The sequence below is a fragment of the Brassica oleracea genome, chromosome C8 (assembly GCF_000695525.1).
Source record: "Brassica oleracea var. oleracea cultivar TO1000 chromosome C8, BOL, whole genome shotgun sequence".
Taxonomy (NCBI): domain Eukaryota; kingdom Viridiplantae; phylum Streptophyta; class Magnoliopsida; order Brassicales; family Brassicaceae; genus Brassica; species Brassica oleracea.
Genome location: NC_027755.1, coordinates 36,598,171 through 36,616,170, shown reverse-complemented (window position 1 = coordinate 36,616,170; position 18,000 = coordinate 36,598,171). Strand labels below are relative to the sequence as shown.

General features: G+C 38.6%; 4 protein-coding genes, 1 long non-coding RNA gene and 1 other non-coding gene across 11 annotated transcripts; 5 read left to right on the top strand and 1 right to left on the bottom strand.

Annotated features, from left to right (window-relative positions):
• The first annotated feature begins 287 nt into the window (after positions 1 to 287).
• On the top strand, positions 288 to 4,317 carry LOC106311169 (probable serine/threonine-protein kinase At1g18390). 2 transcript variants are annotated; one of them, XM_013748392.1, is made up of 3 exons: positions 288 to 1,167; positions 2,278 to 2,954; positions 3,635 to 4,317. In XM_013748392.1, the coding sequence occupies exons 1-3, from the start codon at positions 432 to 434 to the stop codon at positions 4,202 to 4,204; spliced, it is 1,983 nt and encodes a 660-aa protein (XP_013603846.1). In that variant the 5' UTR covers positions 288 to 431; the 3' UTR covers positions 4,205 to 4,317. The 2 variants fall into 2 exon arrangements, with proteins under 2 accessions (XP_013603846.1, XP_013603848.1); XM_013748394.1 differs by having other exon boundaries at positions 289 to 1,167; positions 2,287 to 2,954.
• Positions 4,318 to 5,427: 1,110 nt separating this feature from the next.
• On the top strand, positions 5,428 to 7,175 carry LOC106309303 (putative aluminum-activated malate transporter 3). The gene is made up of 7 exons (XM_013746343.1): positions 5,428 to 5,579; positions 5,722 to 5,951; positions 6,029 to 6,166; positions 6,232 to 6,393; positions 6,438 to 6,494; positions 6,553 to 6,733; positions 6,848 to 7,175. The coding sequence occupies exons 1-7, from the start codon at positions 5,428 to 5,430 to the stop codon at positions 7,173 to 7,175; spliced, it is 1,248 nt and encodes a 415-aa protein (XP_013601797.1).
• Positions 7,176 to 7,274: 99 nt separating this feature from the next.
• TRNAD-GUC lies at positions 7,275 to 7,346 on the top strand. Its single transcript has one exon. It is a non-coding gene; the product is annotated as a tRNA-Asp (tRNA).
• Positions 7,347 to 7,397: 51 nt separating this feature from the next.
• Positions 7,398 to 9,381, top strand: LOC106311074. 3 transcript variants are annotated; one of them, XR_001263920.1, is made up of 9 exons: positions 7,398 to 7,477; positions 7,600 to 7,848; positions 7,938 to 7,994; positions 8,137 to 8,195; positions 8,434 to 8,511; positions 8,591 to 8,644; positions 8,866 to 8,919; positions 8,989 to 9,099; positions 9,183 to 9,381. It is a non-coding gene; the product is annotated as an uncharacterized LOC106311074 (long non-coding RNA). The 3 variants fall into 3 exon arrangements; XR_001263921.1 differs by having other exon boundaries at positions 7,427 to 7,544; positions 7,625 to 7,848; positions 9,031 to 9,099; XR_001263919.1 differs by having other exon boundaries at positions 7,427 to 7,544; positions 7,625 to 7,848.
• A 427-nt stretch (positions 9,382 to 9,808) lies between these two features.
• Positions 9,809 to 13,369, top strand: LOC106311612. 2 transcript variants are annotated; one of them, XM_013748841.1, is made up of 10 exons: positions 9,809 to 10,089; positions 10,571 to 10,744; positions 10,827 to 11,098; positions 11,132 to 11,226; positions 11,305 to 11,579; positions 11,657 to 11,725; positions 11,803 to 11,859; positions 11,938 to 11,990; positions 12,065 to 12,140; positions 12,227 to 13,369. In XM_013748841.1, exons 1-10 carry the CDS (start codon positions 10,049 to 10,051, stop codon positions 13,167 to 13,169), a joined length of 2,055 nt encoding a protein of 684 aa, XP_013604295.1. In that variant the 5' UTR covers positions 9,809 to 10,048; the 3' UTR covers positions 13,170 to 13,369. The 2 variants fall into 2 exon arrangements, with proteins under 2 accessions (XP_013604295.1, XP_013604294.1); XM_013748840.1 differs by having other exon boundaries at positions 10,827 to 11,226.
• Positions 13,285 to 17,009, bottom strand: LOC106311614. Of its 2 annotated transcripts, XM_013748845.1 has the most exons (15): positions 16,988 to 17,009; positions 16,748 to 16,914; positions 16,358 to 16,448; positions 16,159 to 16,243; positions 15,792 to 15,876; positions 15,590 to 15,659; positions 15,266 to 15,335; positions 15,077 to 15,122; positions 14,727 to 14,979; positions 14,446 to 14,651; positions 14,294 to 14,368; positions 14,137 to 14,206; positions 13,936 to 14,016; positions 13,747 to 13,826; positions 13,285 to 13,596 (listed from the first exon to the last, which is right to left on the bottom strand). In XM_013748845.1, the coding sequence occupies exons 2-15, from the start codon at positions 16,861 to 16,863 to the stop codon at positions 13,518 to 13,520; spliced, it is 1,407 nt and encodes a 468-aa protein (XP_013604299.1). In that variant the 5' UTR covers positions 16,864 to 16,914; positions 16,988 to 17,009; the 3' UTR covers positions 13,285 to 13,517. The 2 variants fall into 2 exon arrangements, with proteins under 2 accessions (XP_013604299.1, XP_013604298.1); XM_013748844.1 differs by having other exon boundaries at positions 16,748 to 17,006.
• Positions 17,010 to 18,000: the final 991 nt, after the last annotated feature.

Sequence of the window (18,000 nt, the reverse complement as noted above, 5' to 3'; positions counted from 1 at the left end):
TTTTTTCACTAAACATATAAAGATTTATTAAACGTTGAAGGAGTATTTAGGGTTTGATAACTTCGACTGTTAAAACGTCTTAGAGAAAACGTGGAACAAACAATATTTAATGGTAAGTACCTAAGTGGTATCAACTATCGCATCGCTTTCACTCGGACAAGAAATAAACTTCTGTAATGAAACAAGTCGAATAACCATTACAGCATGCTCCACACGAATATTCGACCTCTTGCATATAAAAAGATTATTTATCTTAGATGTAATCACCAATTAACATTCTTTAATTCTTTAATCATCATCCCTAATAAAAAAATATACAAAAAGTCGTCACCGATCATTTTGACCAATCTCCCATAAAGTCCTCAAGAACCATCCCAAGTCCCAACAAACAAATGGCCTTAACCTATTGTTAGTATATCATCAAATCCTCAATGTCCATCTCTCTTCTCCTCATCCTCTGCGTCATCTTCCCGTCATGCTTCTCCGCCGATCAACAGTACGAGGAGTGCCGTCTACCCCTGAGATGCGGATCTGAACCGTCCCTGTTCCCCAACATCACTTATCCATTTTGGGGTAATACCATCGGCAAACCAAACTACTGTGGCCAAACAGAGTTCGAGCTTTCATGCAGGAAGAATCAAACACTAACCCTGGAGTTAGAAAATTTCACTCTTCGAGTTATTTCTGTGAATCTTGAAAATAAGACCATCATCGTAGCTGATGATAGTTTGTTCGAGGATGGTTGCCCACACATTTTCAACTTCACCGGGGCTAAGCAGTTCACGTTAAACCATAACACCGAGATGATCGATCTATTCAACTGCCCTGTTAATTACCCGCCAACATCGCCGTCAACGGTTTCTTGCCAGCTAAGCAAGGACAATCCGATAACATATCATGTCTTTGGATCGGCTCATCCTCTTCCAAATTGTACCAGGGCCGGAGAAATACCGATGCTTAGGTCTGCTAAGAACGAGCTTAACCAGTCAAATCAAACATTGAAGATGACTTTAGAAAAAGGGTTCGAGTTGAGGTACGATAAAGAAGACAAGACTTGCCGGGATTGTACCGATACGAGTGGGATATGTGGTTCGGAGTCCGGGTCGGGAAATTTCCAGTGTCTGTGTACAGACAAGCCTCACGAGTTATCCTGTCACGACGAAAGAGGTTAGTTCTTTCGGTCTAAATTTGACTTTTGCATTAGATAATTGCCACAATTAGATACTCCATCATGTTATATATTTTATACTTTTCGCATATTTTAGTAAAACACGTCAAATTTGTATAGTTTTTCGTTATTATTTTTTTTTCATAATTTTAATCCAATAAAAATTTAATAAGTGCAATTAATTTTATTGAAGTTTGCTGCATTGAAAATGTAAAAAATAATTTTTTTTAAAACAAAATTTTTCTCCGGAATACGTAATTTTATGAAACGGAGGGAGAGAGTATAAAATTAATTCCATCCGATCGATCGTGATGCACACTGACTCTAGAATTTGTATACTTTGACCAAATTGATAGAGAATGGTAATTGTGACTGACCCAACCTTTTGATAATAATATTTTGACTTTTTTCGATTTGATGTTATTTGCTTGGAATTACGCGTCTTATTTGCCATCATCTATTTTTTGGGTGCAAGTTTCTAAATATCCATTATCATAAAATCAGGATTTTTCCAATTTTTAGAGAAAAAAAAATCAGGATTTTCCTAATCATTTGAAAGATAGTCGTCTTCTATCCAGAAATATGTAGCTGTAGTTTGTACAGCTGGTCTTTTCCAGACCCTAGGGGAATGAGTTTTTGGGTTTCTATTCTAATTATTGTGGGTCCAGATTATTATTTTTCGTAGTCAGTCGTAGTACGTAGAAATTTCCTTGTGTTTGAAGTCATAAAAATATTTCCATTATATTGAATGTCATTACAATGACTTGTAATTTTAGAAATAAGACTACCTCCATTAACATGTCTTTAATATGGGTGGGTATTTTATCATTATTTTGGTGGAAATAAATATTAGTACTAAGAAACCTAAAGATACTTGTTACAAATGTTATGCTATGTGTTTTTGTATTTGGTTCAGTTTTTAATTAATTAATTGTATTAAAGTTATTAATGTTATATTGATTAGAATATCTTTACTATTGGAGTTAGTTCTAAAGCACTAAATTTCTCATTTGTAAACTCTTGATTGGTTTAGCAACCGTAAAAAGCATGCCTCTCTTTTCTTGCGAATACTATGTTCTGAAACTCTCTGACAATGTTCTTCGTCTTAGTTTCTTCAGGTCCAAATTATAAGGTGAAGGTCGGCATAGGTGCTGCCGCTTCGGTCTTTGGAATATCAGCAGCGAGCCTCGCTTGGTTTGTGTACCATCGCAGAATAACCAAAATTTACAGAACTTCTTCAGCTTTGCTTCCAAGAAACCTCTCAGATCAATCTTCAAAGCCTTCTTCAGACATCGAGAAAGCAGAGGAACTGTTAGCCGGTGTTCGTCTCTTCTCTTACGAAGAGCTCGAAGAAGCCACAAATAACTTCGACCCATCTAAAGAACTCGGTGATGGAGGCTTTGGTGCTGTCTACTACGGTAAGCTTAAAGATGGACGAAGCGTGGCTGTGAAACGCTTGTACGAAAACAACTTTAAAAGAGCAGAGCAGTTCAGGAACGAAGTTGAGATCTTAACAGGTTTACGCCATCCTAACCTCGTGACTCTCTTTGGATGCTCCTCAAAACAGAGCCGTGATCTCTTGCTAGTGTATGAGTATGTTGCGAACGGCACGTTAGCTGATCATCTACATGGTCCCCATGCTAGCCCTAGTGCACTTCCTTGGTCTACACGTCTCAAGATCGCAGTTGAAACCGCCTCTGCCTTGAAATATCTCCACGCCTCTGAGATCATCCACCGTGATGTTAAGTCCACTAACATCCTTCTCGACCAAAACTTCAATGTCAAGGTCAGTAACTCACTTATGTCTTATGTCTAGGCGTGGGAGTTCGAATACTCCAGTTCAGGTTCGGGTCAGATATTTTGGGTTTTCGGGTTTTTTAGTTCACGCTCCTAGATCTCATTCTAATATTTTATAACTATGGATTAATATCGTTTATTGACACTTTTGAGTTCACTCTCCTAGATTCCATTCTAATATTTCTAATACATCTTAAAACCCATAAAGTAACCATATATCATTCAGGTTCAAATTATTTCGGTTCGAATCCAGATATTTTCCAAATATCATATCAAATAAACATGAAATTAGATATTTAAGATATTTATTTATGTTTATAATATTTTATATTTCATATCGAAATAAATATGATAAACATAAAGTATTTATTTATGTTTCAAAATAAATATGAAATGAAATTGAGTATTTAAAGTATTTTTTTATATTTTAGACCGAATTTAATTTAGATCTTCGGATGAGGGTTTTTTGCATTTTCGGTTCGATTAGTAAGATTTCACATTCGGATATGTTTTATAATACGCTATATAATCCATTCAATATTTTTGCATTTGGGCGGATACGGTTCGTTTTTTTTTTGTTTTGAATCTCGGATTCAAATATTATGCACATGCCTACTTATGTCATAGTATATCTTTTTTTCATACCTTGCCTGTTTTCATTGACATCAGGTTGCGGACTTTGGACTCTCAAGACTGTTTCCTACTGGTCAAACGCATGTATCAACGGGTCCACAGGGAACTCCAGGCTACGTTGATCCAGAATACCACCTAAGCTACCAACTCTCCAACAAAAGCGACGTGTACAGCTTCGCCGTAGTGCTTATGGAGCTTATCTCCTCGCTTCCAGCTGTAGACATGACAAGACCGCGCCAAGAGATCAACCTCTCGAACATGGCAGTCCTTAAAATACAGAACCGTAAGCTCCAAGAAATGGTTGATCCTTCACTTGGGTTCGACACGAATACAGAAGTGAGACAGACCGTGATCGCAGTCGCTGAGCTGGCGTTCCAGTGCTTGCAGTCGGATAAAGATCTTAGGCCGTGTATGACGCACGTGACGGAGACGTTGACGAGGATACAGAACAATGGGTTTGGTTCGGGAATGGATGTTGCGGATGTGAGTAAGAGTGGACCGTTGGCTGCACAGTCTGTGGATGTTGCATATGTGAACAAGAGTGGACCGTTGGTGGCACAGTCTCCTGATAGTGTAATTGTGAAATGGAATAGTAAGTCAACTTAGTCACACGGAACACTAACATTTGTATGTGTTTATCAGAATATTAATGTTTAAGATTGTTAACGACCAGTTAGAGATTGGTGTTTGTGTTCCGTAATGGATTGATTTTTTGGGAATGTATATATGATCCGAGTTTCGTTACAATGATACTTGATAGTTCCATGCTCTTTGTTTAAGGCCATTACCCAATCCCATAACACAGAGCATCTTTAATTACCAAATGTAGTCTAACATTTTCTTATAATATGATTCATTTGTTAAGATATATTCTCATTGTTGATGTTTGTGGTTCAGATTATGCCTGAAGTCGAATAATTGACTTGTTGTTCTTTGCACCTAGAGATACTTGAGAACCGGTTGAGTTAATAGATGGTGGAGAGACTGAGGAAGCCCCTTACAACAAGAAACCAAATGTTCTTATATGTTTCACAAAATCAATACATATCAAAAATTGAGTTTTGTTTATGTTTAAAAAGTGAATGGAGGATTTATAGCAAACATATGAACTGAGCTGGTGGAATGCTACAAAGCTGAGGCAATTGCAACTCTAACTTTTGATGGATGGGAAAATCAGATGATAAAGTGGAATTTTTGTTGAGGAAGAGACAGAGACAGGTCAGTTGTTGGCTGTAGTTCTGGTTCAGGCTACTGCAGCATGGCTGAGCCTGGAGCTGGACAAAGCTTACATGTATGGACCACATGGAGCCTTGAGTGAGAGCCGACTAGCTGAATGGAGTAAGAGTGGAACCAAGGAGATTAAGACAGTGACAAAGACACTTGAAGATGCCATTTCTCTGTGTAGTGTATTGTCAATTACTTGGAAAATAAGTTTCTTCTTCTTTCTTTGCAAAGATGGAGATTGTTAAGCTTATAGGAGAAGATAACGTTTAAGGTTGGATTCAATGAACTTCCTGTTAAAGTCAGATTCTAGTTCAATGATGGATCTTCGTGTGTGACGTTTAGTTTTGGTATTATAATAAATATATTGCTGATATTGTGTGTGGATAAAAATCTGCAACTAGACATGAAAACATGCTTAAAGACGTGCATAGCAAAACATACAAGATTTAAACCATTTATTTACAAATTGTGAAAAGTTCCAAATCAACGTTTGTGTGTTTAAAACCACAATGCACAAGAAATAGAACCTCTTCTTCCAACATCTCCGGTCTTTGTATACGCCTCCCTATTCCTCTCTTGTGCGATCATTAGAACCAGGAACCAAAATGGCGGCACCAGACCTGGAATCTTTCAGGAGAAGTAGCATGTTCGATGGCTCGTTTAGACAAAGCTTAAGAGATGGGCTACTCCCACAACAGACCAGTGACTATTCCTATATGTTTGAAGACAGAACTCACGCCCGTTGCTGCTCCTACAGGTTATACATCTACATACAATCTCTCCTTCTTTCCATATACTCCATTGACCAAATACTTTCAAAGTCCTTCTATCGATTCTGATACCTCTTGGAGTCCAATCTCAAACGGTCTGTATTGAAATGCTATGGGCGTTGTTTTCAGGTACTTCTCCGACAAGATCACTGGGTTTGTGAAGAAATCAAAGGATTTTTTGGTTACGGCGTGGGAGATGGGAACAACGGACCCGAGGAAGATTATATTCTCAGCCAAGATGGGTTTGGCTCTGACACTCGTTAACCTTCTCATCTTCTTTAAGCTCCCAGGATCAGAGCTCAGCAACCACTATCTCTGGGCAATTCTCACAATAGTTGTCATCTTCGAGTTCAGTATAGGTCTATGCAACAGACTTAACACGCATCAAACTTTAACACGCATTACCTGATGTGAAAATCCTCTCTTCTTTGTGTAGGAGGCACCTTTAGAAAAGGATGCAACACAGGACTAGGAACGTTATCTGCAGGAGCCTTGGCGCTTGGCATGGCTGAGATATCCGATATGACTGGAAACTGGGCAGAGGTTTTCAACACTGCTAGCATCGTCGTAGTAGGTAATATACACAAAGTTTCCACCTTTGAATCTCATTCTGATTCCTGACAACATCTTGTGTATCAGCCTTTTTGGGGACTTATGCAAAGCTATATCCAACGATGAAGCCCTATGAGTACGGATTCCGAGCGTTCTTGCTGACCTATTGCTACGTAATAGTGTCGGGATACAGAACAGGGGAGTTCGTGGAAACAGCTGTCTCAAGGATCCTTATGATAGCACTTGGTGGTAGCATTGGCCTCATTGTGAACACTTGCATTTATCCCATATAGATGATCTCCACAACTTGATCGCAACGAACTTTGTGAATGTCGCCACTTCTTTGGAAGGTTTATTACTCTCTCTGACTTTGGCAGTCTGATTCTTTGTCAAATCCAATCCATACAGGTTGTGTGAATGCATATCTCAATTTCGTGGCATACGATACAATGCCATCGATGATTCTGGTATATGAATCTGTCAAACACATGGTGATGGCATTACATGGCTGCATTCTCTCAGAGATTCAGGTACATTCACAACACTTAAAACAACTTGGGATCTACGAGAGTCATCCCTGGGACAAAGAGTATGCATTGTAATGCAGGCCCCAGAGAATAAAAGACATGCCTTTCGTAACGAGCTTCAAAGGGTCGGTATCGAAGGAGCAAAAGCACTAAGACTCATAGGCCAAAAGCTGAAGAAAATGGAGAGACTTAAACCCTATAGAAGACATCCTCCACGAGATTCACAAAGCAGCTGAAGAGCTTCAGAGCAAAATCGACGATAAATGGTACCTTCTCGTCAACGATGATAATTGGGAGATTGGGAACCCGTTTAGAGATGCGACGGATGAACTCGAAAAATCGGATCTTTACGAGGAGGATCTAAGACAGATCTCAATTGAAGATATGTGGCTGGCGCCAGAGGGTGAGGAGGAGTCGAGGATGTACAAGAGCGCGAGTGATCTGTCTTTAGCTACGTACGATGAGCTCTGTGTAGTCGCCCATTTCGAAGAGGCTATTGGCTGAGTCAGTGTACGGAAGACTCGTCGAGCGCCAATTTGTTGATTGTACTCTTTTTTATTTTAATAAATCAAATACATATGGATTGAATCTTCAAGCAACTGAGTCGTTGTAGTATAGTGGTAAGTATTCCCGCCTGTCACGCGGGTGACCCGGGTTCGATCCCCGGCAACGGCGTTTTATTCTTCTTTTTTTTTCCCCTCTTTTTCGTTTTAGTCCCTTCAAGAGAACAAATCCAATCCAATTGAAGATATAAACCTAAATCTCCAGGAAGAAGATGAAAGCTGCAGTTTTTCCGTCTACATTTTGTATATTAAGATTTAGTCAATTATTTTTGCAATATTTTAATAAACAAAATTGGGAACATGCATTCAGGTAAACTGTATAAAGCTTTAGTTTTTTTCTCATAAATTGTTGTGTGTGTCTGAAGGAGTTGTTTGATGATTGATCCTAAGGAGCACCCCATGCTGCTAGCTGAGCCTCCTTTAAACACTCAACAGCAGAGAGAGAGAGATAAGTTTGATTTATCTGCTTATAGATATTTATTTTTGTCTTATATTAGTTCATCTTAATTTGAGTGTGTTACTGATGTTCTCAAATTATATGCTTGACAGGGCGGCAGAGCTAGCTAATGTTTGAAAAATACAAAGCTCCAGCATTGTTCATGGCTAAGAATCATGTATATTCCCTTTTCTTTGGTTCATTTGTTTCCTACCTGCTCTTGTGAAACCAGATGTCTAACTATCTACATGACTTTTTGGGTGCTAGGTTCTCACGTCCTTTGCTACTGGGCGTGCTACCTCTTTGGTTGTTGAGTGTTGACTGGTAAGACTTTTGTACTTTCAAGAGTATTGAACTTTTCTCTAGTATGTGGAAGCTACTAGTGTACTACTTCTGTTTACCATGTTTCTGTTTGATGTGATTAATATGAAAGGCACTCTTTGTTCCATACTTTATTTTGTTCTAGCGGTGGAGGATCGATCCACAACTATTGCACCGGTGCATGAAGGTTATGTCCTTCAAAAGGTATATGTATTACTCGATTTGATAAGAATTAAGCTTTGTGATGCTGTTTCTTTGGGTTTAGATTTTCTAGTACAAGAGATAGTTTTCCATCTTTCCTTTCTAAAATGTCATCTGTAGCTAATTTAAATTCGCATTCACTAATATGAATTTTGACTAGTTTTTATTTTACAGCATTGATGTAGATTGTATACTGATACTGCTTTCTTATTCTCATTGTTGACCATGCTTTAATTCGCAGGCGGTTGTATCAGCTCCAATTGGAGGGGAGTTTCTCACTGACTGCTTACTGAAAAGCTTGGAGAGTAAAGGAATTAAAGTAAGTTAATCTATTTTTGCACTGTACTTTATCTGTTTTGAGCCAATTTACATGAGTTTGTTGGTCATTTCTTTTGCAGATAAGACCTAGATACTCTTTCACAAGAAAGGAAGTACGAGCAGTGGAATTCCAGGTGCATACGTTGATGAAATTACTGCTCGAGTATTATTTATTTATTTATTGAGAGAGGTTTTGAAAATTGATTTTGTGTTCTTGACATAGTAGATGCAATTGTAGGGTTTGTCTCATTTCAATTAGGATAGTTGAGATTAGCAAATCAAATTGCTTAGAGATTTTTTTTCTTATTGTTGCGAGTGTAATAGTCTCTTAGTTTCTCCCTTCGAATCCTCGCAGGTTGAAGATGTAGATTTTCCTGACACCACGGAAAGCTACAAGCTCTTCTGCCAGGTCCGTAATTGATTATTTCTTGAAAATTTACTGTTGTTTTATAACTTTGTGTTTTTTTTAACTATACAGAGGATGATAGTGGGTGACATCAAGATTGTTATATATGTGCAGTGTGTGGATAGGAGGGAGTATATTGGCACCACTAGGCTCATTCCAACAGATGTGGTTCTCCAAATCCGAGTAACTCCCTGTTTTTGCTTCTTTCCATTGACCACAGACTCGCAAAGAAACTGATTTTAAGTTTCTCTGTTGAATACATGAAGGTACGAGGAGCATGGCGCTTCATACATTCGGAGAAAGTGCACTACCTTAGACCATGATTATAGTTGCACGGTTTCATAAGTCGATTTCTATTTTATTTTTATTTTTTTGTTTTTGCTGATTAAAAAAAAAAAATTAAAAATCGAACCAATCGCGGATCGCCACGTGTCAGTAGGGTCCACGAACATTGCAAAAATTACACTAAATTCGATCCTTATTTAACCTCTTCTATCACAAAAGGTGTGATCCCCAGCTTAAAAACCTCACTTATATCCTGGATAACCAACATTAATTGTCGTGTTACTCAAAAGGCTAATGACTGAAAACCTTTTTTTTTTTGAAAATAACTAATGACTGAAAACTTGTTCTGATAATGCATGAGCAAGCATGAATGCATGATAACCATAAAGCTAATAGTATATAATTAAAAGAGATATAAAATAATGTTATTAATATTCGTGAGTCACGACATTATGAAAAGCTATTGTCAGAAAGAAAGGACAAATGGGAGTAACTTATCCGCCACTACAGACTTACGTGTCATGTCTCCAAATCCGCCTGCAAAAATCCAATAGATGACACATTAATGAATCATCCAACACTAGATATCCACGTGTCACTCTTTGTCACTCTCTGTCACGTCTCTCTCGAATAAATAACGTTGACCGACCTTCTTCTTGTGGACGGCAAGAATCGCCGACGTGCTCCTGTTTCATTTATCCGATTTTAATCCACTCACACTAGAGAAGATTGCGGCTTTTCGATTCGTGGGGTCACCCATTTTCGTTTTTTTTTTTCTGATTGATTCATACCAACAAGAGAAAACACCTGTTTTGTCTGAAATTTCGAGTTCTTTTTTGGTTTAATCATGCAGAGGATTGTCGACAATGCTCTCGCCGTTACGAAAGAGTGAGCTCATTTCTCTCTCTCTCTCTCTCTCTCTCTCTCTCCGTGTTCGATTCTTGCATTCGTCGTTGCATGTTTAGTAATTTTTTGTGATCTCTGAGTTGATTTAGTACTGATCTCTTATTCAGAAAAGTTTTCGAGTTTATGGTTTCCTTAGTTTGGTTGTGCTAGATGTGATTATGATTATGTCGATTGTTGAATGTACTTTGATTTTTGATATGGATTGATTGAGCCAATGGTTATGTGGTTGAGCTAAGACTCTATCCTCCAGCTTCTGGTAATTTGTGTATGATAACATCTTTAGATTATTTTAATTGACTCAGTCCTATTAGTTGTTACAGTAATTGTCTTTTTTTTTTTTTTTTTTTTTTTTTAGTTTTCTTTATTCAGAGCTTATCCGTTTGCTTTTGTAGGGTTCATTGTTGGAGAGGTTATGCTGTTAGCCAACTATGACTTTGTCTAATGTTTTGTGTGTTTAGTGCAGGTCAGTAAAAACTTTGACTTATGAGTCTTTGAACAACATTGCAAGATCCATAAACGGAGTTTCTGCACTTCTCTTGACTCTTCTTCCCGGGAAAGCCGGTGTTCTCGAAGGTCTTCATGGTTGGGAACTAAGGCCTACCTTACGTGCACCTCGTTTACCACGCTGGATGCACAAGTATGACTACCTCTTTTCACTTGCCTTAAAACTACACTAGTAATGTTAATAATGCCTTACTCTACTCGTTTTTTTTTTGCAGTGGAGTCTCTTCTTTCAACCACTTCATCCACGAGCTCTCTGTTGATTCCGACGCTTCTAGCTTGGACTACTCATCTGGAGAAGATAGTGATGATGCTATGTCCACTCCTCCTCCATCACCGTTATCTCAAACCTCGCTCCGCTCTTGGGCTACCCTTCCTGCGAATTACGAAAGCCATTGGACAGAATGGATAACGCTCATACTCTGGTGGGTTTTGCTACCCTCCCGGATCTTTCTATGGGTACCGTTACATCTCTTAGGCCTCTTTAGCAGACGAGACTCAAGACTGTCGTCTCCTGTGAGCCGACACTCTCCTAGGCCTTACTTTAGCAAAGCTGTCCCAGGGAAAGAGCACCATGTCCCTAACCGAACTACTGATAGAAGACGCGGAGTCATTGAGGTTTGTGTTGCATGAAACATACTACTAATTCACTGTTCTTGCACACACTCATATGTTCTATTTTTTTTTTTTGTGCAGGATCGTCAGCTTGGTATTGAGATCTTTATAGACGCTACTTTTGATTTCTTTCACAAGGCGGCGCATCTTCTTCTTTCTCCATCAGAAGCCTTTGGGATAGTGTTATCATGGTTCTCTTCCTCCAGTCAGTGTCACAGCCCTGAAGGAAACTATGACGATGTTTTGGATGATGAAACTCTAGGAGACAACTATTCATCATCCCCTACGGAGAGAACTACAACGAGCTTGTACAATACAGATACCCGGACTTGTCAAGATGTTATAACAGAGCTTGGGTTGGTGCTTCATTGTTTCTTTTTACTTCTTAAACAATGTTTTCCTTTTGATTAAACTTCTGACTTAATCTTGATAGGTATCCATATGAAGCTATACGTGTTGTTACATCTGATGGATATGGTCTTCTCTTGGAAAGGATACCAAGGTATATAGAGTCTGTTATGGTTTAGTAAAGTTCCTTTAAGATGTAATCAATAACACTCCCTCTTATGGCTTTACCAGACGAGATGCTAGGAAAGCTGTTTTCTTGCAGCATGGTGTTTTGGATTCTTCAATGGGGTGAGTGAGTTTCACATTCAATCTCTTTGATGACTTATTTTGTTGCCTCTCTATCTCATATGTTCCTTCTATCTTCAGATGGGTATCAAATGGAGTTGTTGGCTCTCCGGCTTTTGCTGCTTATCATCAAGGTCTGCCCCAAAAAAAATACTTATTTCTCAAGACGCTTTGTGAGTAAAGATTTAACTCTGTTTCTTCTTGTCAGGCTACGATGTTTACCTAGGGAACTTCCGCGGTTTAGTTTCAAGAGATCATGTGAACAAAAACATTTCATCAAAAGAGTGAGTTGTCTATAGAAACCAACTGATTCTCCATGGATTTGGATTCTTGTATAGTTATATACTGATGGATCATGAACAAAACGCAGTTTCTGGAGCTACTCCATCAATGAGCATGCGAGAGAGGACATCCCCGCAATGATAGAGAAGATTCACGAAATCAAGACTTCGGAACTGAGACTCTACCAGCCTAACATAGAAGAGGTAGCGAACGAGGAGCAGCCTTACAAGCTCTGCGTTCTCTCTCACAGTCTAGGTGGTGCTGCTGTTCTGATGTATGTAATCACCAGTAGAATCGAAGAGAAACCGCACAGACTCTCTAGACTGATCCTTCTCTCTCCTGCTGGGTTTCACGAAGACTCCAACCTGTGTTTCACGTTGATAGAGCACACGTTCCTTCTCTTGGGACCGGTGCTATCCAGGATTGTTCCTGCTTTCTACATCCCCACTAGATTCTTCCGGATGCTTCTCAACAAGTTAGCTAGAGACTTCCACAACTATCCTGCCGTTGGTGGACTGGTCCAGACGTTGATGAGTTATGTAGTCGGTGGAGATAGCTCGAACTGGCTTGGAGTCATGGGTTTGCCTCACTATAACATGAACGATATGCCGGCTGTTTCCTTCCGTGTGGCTCTGCATCTTGCTCAGATAAAACGTAGCAGCAAGTTCAAAATGTTTGATTACGGTAGCGTTAAGGCTAATATAGAGGTTTACGGGTCTCCCGAGCCGCTGGATCTTGGAGAGTTCTACGGGTTGATTGATGTCCCTGTGGATTTAGTAGCTGGGAAGAAAGATAAAGTGATTAGACCTTCAATGGTTAGGAAACACTACAGGGTGATGAGAGAAACAGGTGTTGTTGATGCTTCTTACAATGAGTTTGAGTATGCTCATTTGGATTTTACCTTCTCTCACCGTGAAGAGCTTTTGGCTTATGTGATGTCGAGGTTGCTGTTGGTGGAGCCGACACAGACTCAACCTGTTCATAAGAAGGGGATGAAGCTGAAGAAGAAAATTGAAACATCTAGGCTTTGAGAAAGTTACATGTGGCTTGTTTGTAGTTTCTTTTGTTCTCGCGACTGTGGCTTAGAACAGTGTATATATGGTTATGTTTTAAGTCAACTATTGAAGTCATCTACACAAAATGGAATACAAAAAGGGAGAAGCATATTATTATACAAACTTTGTATGAGGTTTGTTGTTACAAATGTATGGATGAGGTTTCTACATGAAAAGAGATGTAACAACTATATTTTTATACTTGATGCTGATCAGACAAATAAAAAGATTCAGCAAAAACACACATCAAAAGTTTAGGAATATGATTGTTTGGAGCATCAACCTCAAATCCTACTGTCTAACATTGGCCAAAGTTAGACGGAGTCATACGTCGTATACAGGTAGTCGTTCTTCAATTGCTACACGACATATTGGGCACTTTGTACACTTGTTTGAACAGATTCTGCAACAACAAAAAGAATGGTACAGAAACAACATATGATGAACATGGCAACTGAGTCAGCTATGAGATCTAATTATATCGATATGACCTCACGGGCTCCTAGTTTCTTTAATGCAAACTTGAGTAAGTGTAATATGTGTTAAGTTATACCTGCAGAGAACACGGTGTCTACATGGAAGCAATACCAAACTGATTTCTTTTTCAAAGCAAACCCTACACAGCACTTTCTCCTGGTGCAAAGACACATTAGGAACAGGATTAAGCCAGCGAGGAAAGAAGAAACGACAGGGAAAATACTGAAGATACACAGTAGAGCATGGAGGAAGGAGAAAAATTTACATTTTGCAGTCTTTCATATTCTTGCTGGCTGAATTTTGTGATTTCGGTTTGTTCACCAAGAGCGGCTTGAAGTCTCCACACCTAGAGGGCAACCAAATGCAAATAAAACTTAGCAATATAGCAACTACAAGGCACAAGACTTGACAACCTAAAGTTCATATCATCAGGATTGAGTTGGAAAAGAAAAAGAAGTGAAGTTACCTCTTCAGCAAGATCTTCCTTAGGCATTTTCTTGACTATCTCAGGCGGATGACCACTGAAGGTATTGTAACTGCACAAGCATATTATCACCAATCTTCATCAGGCTCAACAGCAGTTTTGGTTAGACCATATAGAAGATTATATTAAGCTAACTAACCCAGATTCTCCATCCATGTACAGTCGAGCTTGTTCCTCTCGGCTTCCTTCATCAATCGACCACCAACCTAATAGCCTAAGTAAAGAGTATTCTGTTAGTATACAATCTTGTAAATCTAATCCTATGAGAAAAAGAAGAAACGTGTTTGTCACCTGGAACCATGGTGCAAGAACCCCAAGCAATCATGGGCTCTTGATGAAAATCTAAAATACAACCCTGGACCAGCTTCCCCTCGTAGTAAGACGACGATCTTCTCTGTTAGTTTAGATGCGGCAAAGAGAACACCGAGGCCTTGCAATAGGAATAGTGGAGAAAACAGGACTGGAATAGATATATCCTTTGCTCTTTCAGGTGTCCCCTTCAAAGTCCAAACCATCATCGCCCTTTTAGCAAATGTCAAAATGGTAAGAGAAGAGACACATATGGTGTATACCTCTAGATGCATGCAAAGGACGACTTGAAATACAATGACGGGAATTTTCAACACGTGACCGCCAATATCTTGTAGACCACAACACATTCTATCTTGGAGCCTATCCTCTTCTGGAGCAACTACGAGGCCACTGTTCCAGTCAAGATATCTAACAGCGGTAGAAGATGACCCTGTTTCTCGGGCCCGTGAGTTTCTGTGGATCACTGGGTTGGACCATTTTGTACTAACAAGGAAAGCAAAGCACTCGGCGATTCTACAGGCAGAACATTTTCACATATATCACTTTCATGCTCACTTCCACCAACCACAAAAATGACCGAGTACTATAAAACAAGAAGGACAAAGCATACCCAATATTTATAAATAAATCCCACCAGCTGAGTGCATCTACATCGCCTGAGTATTAAAAAATAAAACAAGGAGGGCCGATAAGAAGGAAGGGAACGCGAAAACATTATCTATGAAGATAAGACTTCAGAAGGCAGAGAGATCAAGTAAGAAAACTATTTAGGCAAAGCATTCAAGAGATGCAACATTACCAGTAAGCTTCAGGAGGATAAAGATTGTAGCAGCCAAGGTGAACACCATAGAAATAGCAACCCAGAAATGCTGCAGGCAACAAGGAAACAATCATCTAAACTGTTTACTTTACGTTCAGACCATCAACAGAAGAGAAAACAGATCCCAATCCTAAGTTCATGAATTGATAATCTCAATCCAAAGTTGTGTTATTTGAAAATTAGAGACCGTTTGTCATTCATGTGTAACATATATATATGTCTTACCTAAATACTTAAGCAAATTGCAAAATCAAAGAATAACAAGCCTAAAGCAGATAATTTACGTGACACGCGTGGACTTACAGGAAGTGCCTCCCATATTGCATCATCGTTTATGCTGTCTTCGTCTCCTGGCATCAATGCTCGACACATCCTGAAATAAATCTTGCTGTAATTAGGAGCTCCAAACTTATATGGTTAAGTTTGGTATGTGTTGAAAAGACAAATAAAAGGAATGTAGAAGTTTTTGAAGTAGAGTAGTAAACATTTAATGTTTCAATAGTACCTCAAATTGTCTATCAGTATGGTTACTTCAAATGCCAATAACGGTAGGGATGCAATCTTCAAACTCACAGCTGGTGGCCAGCTACCTGCCATTTCAGATAGAATAGGTCACAATCCAATGGGAGAAAATGAACAACAATTCTTTCATACAAATTCAAACTACGTTTGTGAGGTGCTCCAAACTTAGCGATACATATTCTCCAAAATCAAACGGTAGCAAGACAAAACTTTGAGAATCAGTCAGAGCCATCATTTTCATTAAATCATCATGCTCCCATGCCAAGAAACTAGATTACTAGAGGCTTTAAATGCTATAACCCAAACAAAACCCCTGGAGGTGCGACATATGAAGGTAAGAGGTTATTTACCATAAGAACTCTCGAGGTATATACAAAGGAGCAGTTCGAATGCTACAAGCAAGGGTGTTGCGACAACAGCATGACATGGAGCCCACTGTACAAACAAAAAAGTAATCACTGGGATTAGTGGAAACATCATAAGGAGGACTTTGAGTAACATTTTGCTAAAAGAGGTAAGCAAAAAAAAAAGAAAGGAGCATATACATACATGACGGTTACGAGGAGCAACAGGAGCAGGAAGGGAGAACCTTCCTCTCGCAACAACTGCATGAAAAGCCCACAGCGGCAAAAACACCGTCCTACATATAACCACCATAAACATAACTTCTCAAGTTAAGGGGAAAAGGAAACTGACTTTCAATGTCTTAAAAAAACTGAAAAAAAAAAAAAAAGACCGAAACTTTATATTCCAGAGAGAGAGAGAGAGACAATCTCTCGCTTCTTCGAAATTCAACGGGTTAAAAACGATTGTTGCCCATCGAAAGTAAAGATCGAAATCGAACAGATGTTTAAATTGATTCATGCACCCAATTTCAGACAATTGAGAGAGACTCTAGAGCGTGGTGGATAAGGAGATTAGAGAGAGAGATAGACTAACCACCACGAGGAGGAGACGGTGTGATCGAGCTTAAGAACAAGCAATAGCGTGAAAGAGAAGAGTAAAGTGTGAGCCGCCAAGGCTTGTATCGACTTGAGCACTCTCCTCCAACTCATCTATTAATAATCCCTTTTATCGAACAAGAACAAACTCTGTCTTTGAATTCATCTCTCTGAAACAACACAAATGTTATTAATGGACCCCTCCCTCTCTGCTTCTTCTCCTTCCTTTTCGTCTCTCTCTCTCTCTCTCTCTCTCTCTGTTCCGCGTTGTTTTTTCTTTATTTTTATTTGCAAACAAAGCCAAATAAAAGATTTTATTTTTCCCCTTAGGATTCCTTTTACTTTCTCTCTCTAGATTTATATTTGTTTTAGCTTTGTTTGCACGCCATATTTGAAACGCAAACGCGCTTAGCGTCATTTTCGTTAAACTATTAAATTTGATTAGACGGCTCGGATAAACAGTGAAACAAGTGCTTAATGTCATGTTAGGTATCCGCATTATCCCTATTTAATGGATTTTTTTTTTTTTTTTTGACAAATCTCATGTATAACAGTTATGGATTTCTGACCGCATGTATAAGCATTTAACCTTTCTTTTATAAAGTGCGAGGTTTTATTTTTATTTTTAAAGAAACGTAAATCTATAACTAAAACCTAAATCCGGCGAATTCTTTAGTACTTTTTTTTTTTTGGTGTAAAATTCTTTAGTACTTAATTGGACACGATCTCTCACGCTCCTCTTTCAATTTTATTTCTTTCGCAAGTTATGACTTATCCAAATACACACGCAAATAAACATTAACATACACTCATTGACCAATGAGAAAAACAAAAACATACCAAACGCTTGGCTTATTTAAAACTAAGTAGTATTTTAACTACTTTATACTCCTTAGCAAGTTGTGACTTTTATCACAATCTATATGTTTATGATTAGGCCTGGGCATAAAATCCGGAACCCGAAATCCGAACCGAACCCGAACCGAAAAACCCGAACCGTTATCCGACCCGAAACGTAAAAATACCCGAACGGATCTTGTAGGGTTGTACAAAAAATATCCGAACCCGAATTGTTATTAACCAAACCCGAATGGATAACCCGAAAAATCCAAAATTAATAGTCAATATAAATATTTTGAAATATATATAAGTATTCCAATTATTAAATTCAATATTTGTGGTAATATTATATATAATAATAAATATTAAAATTCTAATAAATGCTTTAAGTACACAATTAGTTATAAATAA

Coding starts and splice junctions, on each gene's coding strand:
- LOC106311169 (XM_013748392.1), top strand. CDS start 432: ATGTCCATCTCTCTTCTCCTCATCCTCTGCGTCATCTTCCCGTCATGC. Junction 1,168..2,277: donor ATCCTGTCACGACGAAAGAG/GTTAGTTCTTTC, acceptor TCTTCGTCTTAG/TTTCTTCAGGTCCAAATTAT. Junction 2,955..3,634: donor ACCAAAACTTCAATGTCAAG/GTCAGTAACTCA, acceptor CATTGACATCAG/GTTGCGGACTTTGGACTCTC.
- LOC106309303 (XM_013746343.1), top strand. CDS start 5,428: ATGGCGGCACCAGACCTGGAATCTTTCAGGAGAAGTAGCATGTTCGAT. Junction 5,580..5,721: donor GCCCGTTGCTGCTCCTACAG/GTTATACATCTA, acceptor CGTTGTTTTCAG/GTACTTCTCCGACAAGATCA. Junction 6,167..6,231: donor TGCTAGCATCGTCGTAGTAG/GTAATATACACA, acceptor CTTGTGTATCAG/CCTTTTTGGGGACTTATGCA.
- LOC106311612 (XM_013748840.1), top strand. CDS start 10,049: ATGCAGAGGATTGTCGACAATGCTCTCGCCGTTACGAAAGA. Junction 11,227..11,304: donor GAAGACGCGGAGTCATTGAG/GTTTGTGTTGCA, acceptor TTTTTTGTGCAG/GATCGTCAGCTTGGTATTGA. Junction 12,141..12,226: donor AAAAACATTTCATCAAAAGA/GTGAGTTGTCTA, acceptor AACAAAACGCAG/TTTCTGGAGCTACTCCATCA.
- LOC106311614 (XM_013748845.1), bottom strand. CDS start 16,863: ATGAGTTGGAGGAGAGTGCTCAAGTCGATACAAGCCTTGGCGGCTCAC. Junction 16,449..16,747: donor ACCGTCTCCTCCTCGTGGTG/GTTAGTCTATCT, acceptor GGTTATATGTAG/GACGGTGTTTTTGCCGCTGT. Junction 14,017..14,136: donor AGGAAGATCTTGCTGAAGAG/GTAACTTCACTT, acceptor GTTGCCCTCTAG/GTGTGGAGACTTCAAGCCGC.